Source organism: Monodon monoceros, unplaced genomic scaffold, assembly GCF_005190385.1.
Source record: "Monodon monoceros isolate NGI ecotype Baffin Bay Population unplaced genomic scaffold, NGI_Narwhal_1 Super_Scaffold_22, whole genome shotgun sequence".
Taxonomy (NCBI): Eukaryota; Metazoa; Chordata; class Mammalia; order Artiodactyla; family Monodontidae; genus Monodon; species Monodon monoceros.
Genome location: NW_021703779.1, coordinates 6,045,014 through 6,058,626, shown reverse-complemented (window position 1 = coordinate 6,058,626; position 13,613 = coordinate 6,045,014). Strand labels below are relative to the sequence as shown.

The 13,613-nt window shown below is 49.1% G+C and overlaps 1 protein-coding gene across 1 annotated transcript in view; it reads right to left on the bottom strand.

The window, feature by feature from the left end:
- Positions 1–10,637, bottom strand: part of PUDP (pseudouridine 5'-phosphatase) — a 70,563-nt gene extending 59,926 nt beyond the window's left edge. The window contains exon 1 of the mRNA XM_029240422.1: positions 10,424–10,637. Within this exon, the coding sequence (XP_029096255.1) occupies positions 10,424–10,637 (214 nt within the window). The remainder of the gene's footprint in view (positions 1–10,423) is intronic.
- Positions 10,638–13,613: the final 2,976 nt, after the last annotated feature.

Here is a 13,613-nt window from a genome sequence, read left to right as displayed (position 1 = left end):
GCGGATTCTTCACCACTGCGCCCCCAGGGAACCCCGAGAGGTTTTGTTGAAATGACAGATGTAGCACACTTTATGCTGAGGTACAGAAGCATCAGAATAAGAAGAAGAGGAAGGAGAAGGAGCTGCTTACACCCAGAAAAGAAGGAAGCCTTTCCTCCCGGGAGGAAGGGAGGGCCAGGGCCGAGCCTGGGGGGAGGCGCCAGTGATGGGAAGGACAAAAGGATGCCTGCAGAGTCCTGCAAACTCGCCCCAAACTAGGGCACCGATGAAGAGGCCAGTGTTAAAGTACACCCTCAAATTCAGGACCCTGACTCTACTCGCAGCCCAAAGAGCAGAAACAATATTGTAAATGTCAAGACAAATACACTGCCCTTATTATTCAGTATTACAGGTGTGATTACATAAAGATATTAAGTTCACAGAAGGGCCATCTGCTCACTAAGTGAGGATGTTCCTTTACTTGATCTAACAATAAATATTAATGGTATTAAGAAGGGCTGCATCATATATCTCGATGATTAAATCTCTTTTGCAAAGTCACGTTAAACAGTGCCGTAAGGGCCTTGGGTCAGCTAGCACGTGATCTTGGATCTGACTGTTTTTATATCTTAATGAGATGCTGAAGTCCCAGAAGACGTCCTGCACCATCTGTGATGTGCTGAAGGTGGGAGCGGGCAGGACCCTGGGGAGAACACCGGGGGATGGGGAATCTCACCAAGTCAGCAGGTAAAGCAAGTACCCCGGGGCGAGGTGAACCAGGCTTCATCCAAGCAGCACCTAACGTTTTCAGTCAGCCAAGGGGGTTGTGGGCAGTCTCCTCATCACCCATCTGAGATAAAACTAAAGCACTAGGCATCAGCTACCTGGCCTTTAAGGAAGGACTCCCACTGGCACCTGTACCAGTGAGGGCTGCCCAGCAACAGAGGCGTCCAGGAGTTCTGACATGACACCAGGGCTGCCCACAGAGATACATGATGAAACAACCAAGTAGAAGGGACCGGCCTGATTTTCACTGGGCTCTCCAGCCAGCTCAGTGGGTTGTCGAAACACAGCTCAAATTCGACTACAATTCCACTGTGCAAAGCCAGTCACTTGAACCGACCACTTTAGAAGCTGATGTGTGGTCATCAAGATGTCGGTACCAAGGTCAAAATATACGGCGGCACAAGGCAGTAAGTCAGCTGGTTTGAAGTCTGCCTTGGTTATATGTAGTCCTCATGCAAAAAAATAAACGTTGTCAATGCAACCAAAGGAAATGCTTTGCGGTAAGATAAATAAGGGAAATAAGAGATGCAGAGAGAAAACAGGAACGTACTAGGGGACCGACTGAAATTGATGACTATTTTTGGCCAGAACAGAAATACAAGTAACACCTTGCTGGCATAAAACATTTCTTCAGTAACCAAGTGACTTTCCTTTTTTTAAAGCAAGAGCAGAAACGTTTCCAAGCCACTGAAATTGAGATGAACAAGGGAAAGAGAACCCCGTCTAGGTACGGACAGGTAGCCCCCAGGGCCCTCACGCCAAGGACTGCACCAGCCCAGGGAACGTGGACAACATGCGGGCATCCCTGTAACACCCAGCTCATTACTTCACTCCAGCTCAAGCTCCAACCTCAGGTTTCCCTGGACCTTGGCAGCTGACAAGGAGTAAGGGATGAGAGCAGCCCAGGCCCGCAGCTGCAGACATCTGCTGAGAGCTGCAGGAGAATCAGTCACGGGGGCCCGGGGCTCAGCTGACAGGCTCCAGAGGGACGTGGCTGTCACCAGGTCTAATCAGCACACCGCGTGAGATGCAGGGATCGGTGTGGGTGGCTACTTTGGTAAGTCATTTAGGAAGCTTTTCTTTCTTTTTTTTTTTTGAGTGTGATCTCCTGACTAAATTTGGTGCATGAATGTCTTTACAAATCCTGGGGCCCAGGTCCAAGCGCACTGTGAGAAAAAGACAAGGAAGTGGATAGAGAGCATGAGAACAGCGAAGGGGCCTCTTCTTTTCCAAGTGTTTTCTGCTGTCACACGACACCAGGGAATGCACTGCCACCTAAATTCTCCAGGGAGCCGAAGGCTCGGGAACTGTTTATTTTACACTGTTCACGCAAATCTTGTAAAGATGTACGTTTTATATTCTTCTCTCTTTAAATAGAATCAACTGATGACTACTTAATAGTTTGGTTTTGTTTTTCAGGGGTTCACGCTTCAGGCTTAATCCTCCCATTGCTTTTTTTTTTTTTCTTTTTTCAAATACATAGAAAAGTCGAAAGAAGCACAGAAAAGACCCATATAACCTACATCTGTAAGCAATAAACCTAAAAATGTGCAGATACTCTGCCATTTATTCCTTTATACCTCTGCATGCTTCTCCATCAAATAAAGACACCCTTCTACACAGCCATGACTAGCACCAGAACCGGCCAATCAGCAACGACTGAATGACATCATCTAATTAGCCACTGCACACCGCATTCTCCAACTGCCCCAAAAATGTCTTCTATAAGACCTCCCCCCCCAATCTAAGATCTGCTGCATTTGGTACTAAGGTCCCTTTAGCCTCTTGTAAACTAGAGCACCCCACCCCAGTCATTTCCTGTGACATTTGACACTTTCAACAGTCCACCCAGAGATCTTGCGGAATGCCCTGCATTCTGGATCTGTCCGGTCGTTTCCACGTGCTGTCACCTTGCTTGTTCCTCCGTCCCTCCAAACTAGAAAGGACACCTAGAAGTCCGACTGGACTCAGGTAAACTGCTGTGGCAGCACATGGCAGCCAGCGGCTCCCCCGCTGACACAGATGAGTGGGATGTGTCGCTTAAGCGGTGGCCCCCAGAACTGTCCATCACGAGCACGCGTGTCCGCCTGTGCTGTGTGTCAGTACCCTGTCGGGGTGGCACTCTGGCACTGTCTGAACACCCTCGCCCCCAATGAACCCAATGGTCTTGGTTTCCACCAGTGCCGCTTGTCTGAAGCATGTACAGCGAGGCCTGCAAGATGGCGACCTGACGAATTCTACCATTCTTTCCATATTTATTAACTAGCATTCTCCTGCTGCCCATGCCTCCCCTCTCTTTTCTTTTAAGGATCACGACTCACAGATTTCTTTTTTAAAAACTTAGAGTCTTAAAATCCATCACAGTCATTATTCCTTTGATTTCCACTCACCCTGCCTTTCGCCAGTGGGGCCCCCTGCCCTGGCTCTGGAAAGGTGCCCACGCTCATCTTGGGTTTCACAGGCCCCAGTCTGGAACTGGCCTCTTCTCCCCAGACTCTTGGTTCCTTTCCTTGTGTGATATTTAGAAATCCAGAATTTGACCGCTTTTAAGCAGCCATGAATGTTGCTCCGGTGGCGTGGGGAAAACATATAAACGGCGGGGAACACAGAACCACATTGACAAATATACGGCTCTGCTGGAAAGGCTGACGTGGCAAAGTGGACGCGGTGCAGGCAACTGTATTTGCTTTGATGAATGTATGCTTTCTCATGAGTCTGACGGCAAAGGTGGGGATGCCCTTGGACCCCGTGCCCTAACACCCTGGGAGAGATCAGGGCACGTGGTCCAAGTCAGGCAGAGCTGCAGGGATGCAAGGGGGGGGGGCCCAACTCAAAGAGCCACCCTGACTTCCTGAGGGTGAGCAGCGTCCAGGCAGCCCTCCACTTCCCCGCAAGCACCCCTGCCCGTCTTTCTGCCTCAGGGTTCAGGCCTTCGGGACACACAGGCATTACATCACCGCCGATACCGGGTCCCTCAGGCCCCTGGCTTCTCACTGAAACATCCCACGCACTACCACGGAAGACAAGAGCTGTCTTGATACAACAAGACTTTACTAGAAGGAGGGCACTGACCACGTGGAACATCTACCCCAAGAGGCCGTGAGTTCGTGCAGTATGTTCTTGGCAGAAACGGCTGAGGGAGGCCAAGTGAGGCACGGGCATGATGTCTGGATCAGAGGGAATACGAAGGATGGAGAACAAGTGAGGTGGCAGCAGGATGAAACAAGCAGGCCAATCCGGAACGCAGAACATCCTCTGAGAGAACCCGCCTGCACTCTTCCAAGAGTCCCTCTCACGGCGAAAACACAGGCCATGCAGCTAGGGGATGGGGCGAGGTTTTCTAGTTCAAAACAGGCTAAAGGGACATGACTACCGTCTGGAACCCAGTATGGAAAACACCAGAGTAATATCCACCAGGCAGAGATCATCCTCACCCCCACATTTCAACACAATCGTTAATAACCAGTCTTTCTTTTTTTTTTTTTTAAATACTACTCTCTGTGTGATAAAAACAAGCTCTTCTCTGCTTGTTTACTGCTCAGCCATCTGTTCTCCTGGTCTGGAATATCCACTGTCCTACCTGCCCTTGAGAGCACATCCTCCCAGTGATTTCAGTTCAAATGACTGCCCTGCCCCTTCTCCTGTCCTTCTCATGTTGACCACCAGCAGTTACTCAGAGATTCACGCGTGTTCTGTGTCCCAGCTGGACTCCAAGGCCACTACAAAGAAGAGACTTGCTGTGAATCCCGGGCAGCACCCGGCGCAGTATATTCCGAACAGATAAGGAAGGAGTGAACTCACTCCTCTAGAGCTGCGCTGTCCACCACGGTACCCACAAGTGGCTACTTCAATTAAGTAAAACTAAAAAATTAAGAGTTCAATTCGTCAGCTGCCCTGGCAGCATTTCATGTGCCTGGGTGCCCCTGCGGCTCCCGTCCAGGGCGGCTCAGATACAGAACATTCCCTCCACGGCGGGCAGTTCTGCTGGGTGGACATGCTGCTCCAGAGAGCACAAGGGTGCCCGGTTCTCGTCAAGGACACGATGATGGCAGCGGAGAGATGGAAGCCTGCTGCTTACTTTGGAATGCGTCTCCAAGGCCCCAAATAGCTCAGGTACGCAAACTATGACCATCTGCTCTCATTTCGCGTACAGACTGGGCAGTGAGCAGACTGGGAGTCGAGCAGACTCTGGTTTGCCTCTGGATCCGTCCCTGATGTCTAGGTCTAGAGAGGAGAGTCAGGGGACATCAACTGGCCAGCCCAGTGCTGGGAGCCATGCCGATGGAACTGCCCTCCAGGCAAGGGCGTGGAGCAGACCATCCTCACCCCAGGTGTGCGCCCCTCTCTGCACAGACACTAAGCTACTGACCGCAGGCAGCAGAGCAAAGGATGTGTGGGAGCCGCACCTTGAAGGAAGGTGGGCATGTACCTGCCAAACACTCAAAACGCACGTTGAGAGGTGTTAGGATGGCAGTCCACCTCAGCAAAGCCAAAGGGGGAAGACATTTCTTGAGCAGAAATGCATGTGTATCACAATTATTATGTTTTCAAGAAAATTCTCCTTAGACACCCCAAAGGCAATTTTAAACCACAGACCAGCACTGCCCTCCCCCATTTTAACACAATTAAATGAAGCTTTTAATATATGAAATGCCGGAATTATGAGTCACCAGTATTCACATATACCTGACAGTGAGAGCTTTATCTTCTAATGTAAGCCATTCTGCTATAACACTACTGCACCTTCCAGCTACAGGCTATGTATCCAACACTTTTCAAACATCTCAAACAAAGCTGTCAAAAGTCACCTGGGCACCGGTGTAATGAGTGCTTTTGGTGGACGTTTCTTGGGGGCATCATCTCCCTTGCTCTTTTATATTGCATTAAATCTCCGTCTACCCCGAAAAATAACACAGTGTAATGGATAAATTATAGTAGCTTAAAAAATGCAAGAAAAAATAAAGGAACAGAATCAGAGAAAGCAGAGAATAATCCGAAAGACAAAAGTGAACAAAGAATCCCCCACACACAGCTTTCCAAGGAGAAGAAAGGAAAAATAGTTCGAGAGAGGAAAAAAAAAAAGTTTGCACAGCTAAGATTCTAAATAAAAGCACACAATGAGGGGGACGAGGAAGCCAGGAGGAAGCAAGGAACGGGCACTCTACACCTGCACTGACAGAAACCTGCTGAATATCTTAGTGGTGTTACCAGCTGGACCAAACTCCCGTCGACCTGCAGAACTTTGCAATTTTGATCTCACCTTCCTGTTAATCTAGAAACGGGAGCAGCTGTGGTGCATAAGAACCGCTAACCGCAGGAACACGGGAAAGGCTGACACGGCTCAGGTCTATTAGGAAGCACGGCCAACGGGACCTGAGTTTACCCACCTCGGTCCCCCCTCGAGTGCTTTCTTATTCCTGATGAATTTCCTGACATTCAGCATAGTCCATGGGTACCTTCACCTGCCCCTACCAGCATCTTACTCCAAACTGAGAAAGTACAAGTCAGGGCCCCTTTCTGTGTGGGCTCTGCTCGGCCGCAAGGCCTCAGACTGGCCTCCGAATTTCCGCCACCTCCTGTGCAAATGTAGAAGGGACCTAAATGTCACCTGGTAAGGTGACATCAAACGCAAGCGTGTGCCCTTAGTTCCGGGGGTTGGGGGCAGGGCAGAGAGAAGGGGAACGTGCCGTAGCACAGGTCCCCTGACATCCGTGATGAGACCGCAAGGCACACAACAAGCCAGGGACGGGGTGAGGGTGTCTCTGGGAGCCCCAAGGGCAGACAGTAACCTCACACCGGCCATCCCGAACGAGCGTTTGTTCTGCTCTACCTTCCTGAGACTCTTTGGGAAGGTCTGGACTGAGTCACGTTACAGGATAGGAACCAATGGACGCCGAAAAGCTCATCATCTCCACTTTTAAACCTCATACGTCTTACACAGGGTCAAATACAATGTACGAAAGCTCTTCCGAAAATTCATCTAGGGCGTGTGCTACAGCTGTACAGGGAGATCCTGTGTTTGTCATCAGCTTTGTGGAGGTCCCAGCGTCTACAGAAACCAGCGTAGGTGAGGTGAGCCAGAGGACGACGGGTGACAGCGGATTCCGAGCAGACTGGGCAGGGCTGCGAGCTGCTTCGGTCAACAATGGATCCCTGAGCCCCAGGAGCAGCACAAAGGTCCCGCCTCCACCCAGCGTTCACGCTGTACCCTGGGCCCCGGACGGAGAAACGGGCACTTCCATACGGTCTCAAGTGCTATGATTACTATTTGGCAAGCAGGAAGCTGTAGGAGTACAAACAGGTACAAGACAGGGGATCTATTCCTCTACGCGAAGGTGAAGTAGAAGCCAGGTGTCACCCATTAAAATCCTGCCACCTCTGTGTGTTTATGGAGACGTGGTCAATTATAATCGACACTGCAAAGAGTCGTATTTCCCCTCACAGATCTATCGTATTATTTTTCTGCTTATTTTTTAAACATTTGAAAATAAGCTTTTTATTTTTCCTGGCTGATTCTTTAAGGATTTAATTACTGTAACAGACTCCTAGAAAGCATATTTTATGTATACCACATTTTACATATTCCTAATTCTGAATATTCTTAACATCCACCCTCCATCTGGCCCCGTTATCAACAGCAGACATCAGTGAGTTGCTTCCTAAGGCTCTGTACCTGGGTTGTCCCATACGGTAGGCACTGGCCAAACGTGGCAAGTGAACCCATGAAACCTGGCTAGTTTAAGCTGAGATGCCCTGTGAGTGTAAGATACACACAAATTTCAAAGCCTAGGTAACAAAAAGGAATGTAAACTATCTCAACTATTTTTTTTTTACTGATCATGTGTTGAGTAACAATATTTTGGATGTGTCAGGATAGGAAAAAAGTACCATTCAAGTTAATTTCCTCTGTGTCTTTTTGCTTCTTTAATGTTGCTATAACAAAATCTTACATGGTGCTACTCCTATCAGATAGCAGGACTCTGGACCACCAACTTTCTTGTCTCTTAAAGAGAATGGTCCTACCTCTTGTACTCCTAACTTCAGCTATTTAATGAACTAGATAATCTTCCCTATTCAGGAGCTGACATAGTATTTCAAACTTGTATCTACTTCCTTCAACATCTTATCCTTGTTCATAAATAATCTCAGTCCCCTTGGTCTGTGTCTCTAAATGGCATCTGAGGGCCAAAATTACTATCTAGCTCACAGCTAATTGTTACCTCTGTCAACAAAAACAGATTCCAAAGATTGAAAGGAAAACAGCATCAAACATTTCAAAAGCACTAGAAAGTAACCCTGGGTTTCTGGTCAACATTTCTGCAAATATCTCCATTGACTTCCTCATTCTCCTCTGGTTAAACAAGCTTCCCCATGCAACTCTTTGTTTTCAGTTTCACTTCCCTGAGAATACAAGGATTGCAGGTACATTAACAAACAGAACTTCCTGGGGAAATGGATTCACAATTCTGAAAAGCAGGCCCACCGAAAAACACCTCATAATAAACTGATGATACGTTGTTATGCAAACAACAGACAGCTGAAGTCAGGCGCTTAAGAATTACAACAGGTATAATCAAGTAGATTAAATGAGGTAAAGTAGCACATTCTGGAAAGTGGTGTTTTATACCAGACATTTTGTAAAAAAAAAAGAATAAGCAAAGGTGCATTTCTGATAAAGTTCTGCAAGGCCTTACCGCCTCAAAGAGTCAGGGCGGAATGAGGTAAAGGGCAGAAAACGAAGGGGGAAAGAGGAGCTAGGTCTTATCCTCCCAAAGGCCACTAATTCTTGTTTCTCTGACCAGTTCAGAGGATTGGGTAACAGTGCCAGACCAATGCTTGATAAACTTTAAACTTGCCTTAACTAGCAAAGAGGAGACCCTGGTTGATAACTACCCCTGCAAGCACCACCACATAAGTCACATTCATGGCTCTGGGGAACAGGTATATGTGTATCTTGAGTGGGGATGAAGCATCTAGCTCACTTAGAAGTCTAATAAATTTAATTTTAATGGGACACCTCAGTTTGTATTAAAATTCATAAGACTCGCAAAACATGTTCTCTGGACTTTTCATTAGAGGATAAGGAATTTATTTGACAATTTAACTTGACCATCTTAGCAGGAAAACTCACATCTACAAACTGTACTTACGAATCCCAGATGCTTTTTGAAATTGAGTCATTTCAGATTTAGTAGCTGCATACACTGTTCTACCCAATTAGTTACCTCTATGGGAATTTATTTTACCCCTTAGGAATTCATTCGTTTATATCTCTGGGTCCATAAAAATAAGACTGCTTTTTGTGTACCTTTAAAATAAAAGATCAGTGCCATTACTACTGAACCAGTGAGCCAAATGATCATGGGGGCAAGGTCACACTCCCCTGTAAAATGAGCACAACATCACTTATATTTAGAATCAGATCGGTCTGGAATCATTTCTCAGCTCTGTTCCTTATTAGCTGTGTGACCTTGGGCAAGTAACTTTACCTCTCTGAGTGGTGCCAATTTTGTTTTTAATTAGTCAGGGCAAACATCTCCTCCCACCTTGCAGGATTTTATGAGAGGCAGTACTGATGTATGCACATCTCCACCAGGTTAGTAGCCTACGTAAAGCATGCAGACATTTTTAAAGTCCTATGAAGCCCTCCGGAGACAATGAGGTCAGAACGCGTTTCCTAACCCTGTAACACCGGCTAGTGTCATGAAACATACGCCCAAGCTGTAAGGTAGAGCTCAGAGCAGTTCTCTGTTGAGTTATAAATGCAGCGTTTTCTACGAATTCTACTTGAATTCGCCTCGGTGGGTAAGTTCACGCCTACCACCATCGACTACGGGGCTGTTCGGCGCACACAAGATTGTTAACCGCTCAAAGCCACAACACGGGTGTGCACCTCTAACTCCCCGGCACTTGGGTGCAAATGTAGATTCTGATTGGGCAGCTGTAGGGTGGGGACTCGTGCTCTGCACTGCAAAACTGCTGCTCCCCGGTGATGTCCCTGCTGGGAGTCACTCGGACCAGCCAGACCGCTGAGCAGGACTCCTCCGCCGCCTCCGCGCTACAGATACTTGGGTGTGGAGCAGTCGCGGTGGCGTGGAGCGGTCCTGTGCACTGCGAGAGTTTCCGCCGCATCCCAGCCGCTACCCTCTGGACGCCAGCAAACTCCCACCCTCCAGCTAGGCTGCCCCAAACGCCTCCAGACGTCGGCAGAGGCCCCCAAATCGGCGGGTAGAGGACGCTGCCCTGTAGGATAACACGAGCAAGGTGCGTGCACCTCTGGGCAAGCCTGCAGTGATCCTAGAGGCCGGGGTGCAGACAGGGAAATGGAGGCCCGGCTGCGCGCGCAGCGCCCGCGGCCCCCGAGGCCCGACGCCAACCTCCCGCCCGCGCGGTGGTCCCCTAGCACTGCGCCCTCACGCGCCGCCCCCCACGCACTCCGTCCCCACGCGCGGCGCGGCCGCCGGAAGTAAGTGCCACGGGCGCCGTCGACGCCTCAGCCACGAGCGCGGCCGGCCTGACGTGGGCCCCGCACCCCCGCCGCCCGCCAGCCCGGGGACCCCGCACACCGCCCCGCCGCGGCTCACGCCCCTGAGAGCCTGTGCCCCCCGCCCGCGTCCTCCCAGACAGCCCTCGCGGGAGGCGGCCGCAGGCTACTCACCCAGAAGGAGGCCGTCCAGGTCAAAAAGCAGGTGGGTGACGGGACGCAGCGGGGGCAAGGGCGCCGCCATTGTGCCGCCGTCTCGGCCGAGTGGGGGGCGGGGAAGAGGCGCGCGCACGCGCGCTCCGGGCCTCCCCGCGCGCCCCGAGTTGTGCTGCGCACGCGCGGCCCCCGGCCTCCTGGTGCCCGCGCCCCCCGGGACGCTCTCGCGCATGCGCGTTCGGGCAAGCCCCGTGAGCCCCGAGCTGCTCTGCGCACGCGCGCCTCAAGTGTCCTAGCTTGGTCCCTCAAAAATCGCGCGCCTTGAGCCTCCGCCGCCCGGCGCTCGCCTGCGGCTGGCCTCCTTCCGAGGCTCCTGGAATACGCGACTGGAGCCGCTCCCGCGCACGCGCGCTCTGGGCCTCGCCGGCATGTTCTGCGCAAGCGCGCCGAGGACGGTCACCCCTGCCGTCGCCGCGAGGCTAAGAAGTGGCACGCGCGGGCGCGACAAGTTTGCCCGCATCCACCACCGCCACCCCCCCGCCCACGCTCACTTCATACCCGTAAACGGGCTTGGATGCTGAGTCAAAGGGCCGAGCAGAGCCGAGTTCCTAATCTGGGTGCCAATGTCTGGCTCGAATTTGGAAAGGGCATGAGGAAGGAAGGAGGGCGTGGAGGAACGACGGTGCATGGGGTTGATGGAAAGAGTGCATAGATGCTCAGGTTGGCATCCTTGAGAGCCACCAAGTAAATGGGTAGCTAGGTGGCCTTAGTTACGGGGTCCCTGGTGGCTTCGTCCCGGCCCGCAGCGCCCGGCCCTGGACGCCTGGCAGGTTTCCGTTTCAGTTTTGCCCGCCCGGCTCCCTGCGTGCCTCGTAGGGCGCACGCGCAGTGGCGCGCGAGTCCGCATCCTTTGCGCCTGTATCCCCCGAGCATCCCTGGCTGGTCCATTCTCCCAGAGCAGCCCCCCGCCGAAGTTTGATAGGAAAGGGCCGAAATAATAAGACGTTTTAAAATGCCTTGCCGTTTTTGCCTTTATGTCTCATCTGTCTTGGATTGCTACGTGTTTTCTTTTTTCCCCCCAAACTTTCTGAAGGCAACCTGCAAAGCATTCTTTTTTTCCGACCACTCTCAGGAATACTTTCCCACACCCCCGTTTCTATTTAGTGTTAGTTGTCATTGCATATGCATGTTTAAGCATAAAGATAGGATCTTTCAAGAAGCAGAAATAAGAACGTTTCAGAAACTTTAAAATCTGAGCGTTGTATTGAAGTGCGTAAACTGAACTTGGAGGCACCTGAGTTCAGCAAATGTATCAACAATAAGCAGTAAACCTCTGTGCCTTCGTTTCCTCGTGTGTAAAACAGGGGTGTTAAATGACGCAAGGCAGGTCAAGCTGTTGGAACTGGCAAATAGTATAGGCTCAATTCATTTATGTCTTTTTAGAGCTGTCGCTGTGAGACACATTCCCTGTTTTTACTCCAATCATGATTTCCCATTGAGGACCCTGGACCTCAGAGAAGGCAGTTCATCATCCAGTTAGTGGAGGGACTGTGACCCAAATGTGCTAGGCTCCTATATCAAAGCACCACAGACCGGGTAGTCTCAACAACAGGAAGGTATTGCCTCAAGCCAGAAGTCCAAGATCAGGGGGTCAGCAGGGTTAACGCCTTTTGAGGAAAGGATTGGTTCCAGGCCTCTCTGCTTGGCTTGTACACAGTGGCCTTATTCCTCTGTCTCATCATATTGTGTTTTCTCTATGCATCTATTTCTGTGTCTAAATCTCCCCTTTTTATAAGGACATTAGTCATATAGGATTGCCACCCATACTCATGACTACATTCTAAGTTCATTACATATGTCAAGACCCTGTCTTCAAGTAAGGTCACACTCTGAGGTACTATGGGTTAGGACTCCTACACTATTTTTTTTTTTTTTGAGGGGGACACCATTCAACCTGCAAAAGATTTGTTCCACAAACATCGGGCACATACTGTGTGTCCATGCTCACCTACTGGAACCTTTAGAATTCTTGCTCTCAGTTTCTTTCCATTTTTGGAAACAAATGGACACACAAAGGAGAGAGTTCTTTTTCTCTCCCATGGTAACAATGTTGCATCTGTTCATTGCTTAGATAAAAGGAGCATTTTTATTTATTTATTTTGTGCAGGTTTTTTTTCTGACAAATTGATTAAGATATAATTCACATACCATACAAATCAGCCATGTAAGAGTGTACATTTTAATAACTTTTAATACAGTCACAGAGGTGTGCATCCTTCCCCATAATATGTCAATGCTGCTCTCTCACTTCATCCCAGCTTCCCCTTCCACTGCCCCATGCTCTCGTCTGCTTTCTACGTCTGCGTCTTTATTCCTGCCCTGCCACTTTTTTATTCATCAGTACCGCTTTTTTAAATCGCATATATGTGCATTAGGATACAGTATTTGTTCTTCTCTTTCTGACTTACTTCACTCTGTATGACAGACTCTAGATCCATCCATGTCTCTACAAATAACTCAATTTCGTTTCTTTTATGGCTGAGTAATATTCCATTGTATATATGTACCACATCTTCTTTATCCATTCATCTGTTGGTGGACAATTAGGTTGCTTCAGTGTCCTGGCTATGGTAAATAGTGCTGCCATGAACATTGTGGTGCATGACTCTTTTTGAACTGTGGTTTTCTCAGGGTATATGCCCAGTAGTGGGATTGCTCGGTTGTATTGTAGTTCTCTTTTTAGTTCTTTAAGGAACCTCCATACTGTTCTCCACAGTGGCTGTATCAATTTACATTCCCACCAACAGTGCAAGAGGGTTCCCTTTTCTCCACACCCTCTTCAGCATTTATTGTTTGTAGATTTTTTGATGATGGCCATTCTGACCAGTGTGAGATGATACCTCGTTGTGGTTTTGATTTGCATTTCTCTCATGATTAGTGATGTTGAGCATCTTTTCATGTATTTGTTGGCCATCTGTATGTCTTCTTTGGAGAAATGTCTATTTATGTCTTCCACCCATTTTTGGATTGCATTGTTTGTATTTGTGATGTTGAGCTGCATGAGTTGCTTGTATAATTTGGAGATTAATCCTTTGTTAGTTGCTTCATTTGCAAATATTTTCTCCCATTCTGAGGGTTGTCTTTTGGTCTTGTTTATGGTTTCCTTTGCTGTGCAAAAGCTTTTAAGTTTCATTAGGTCCCATTTGTT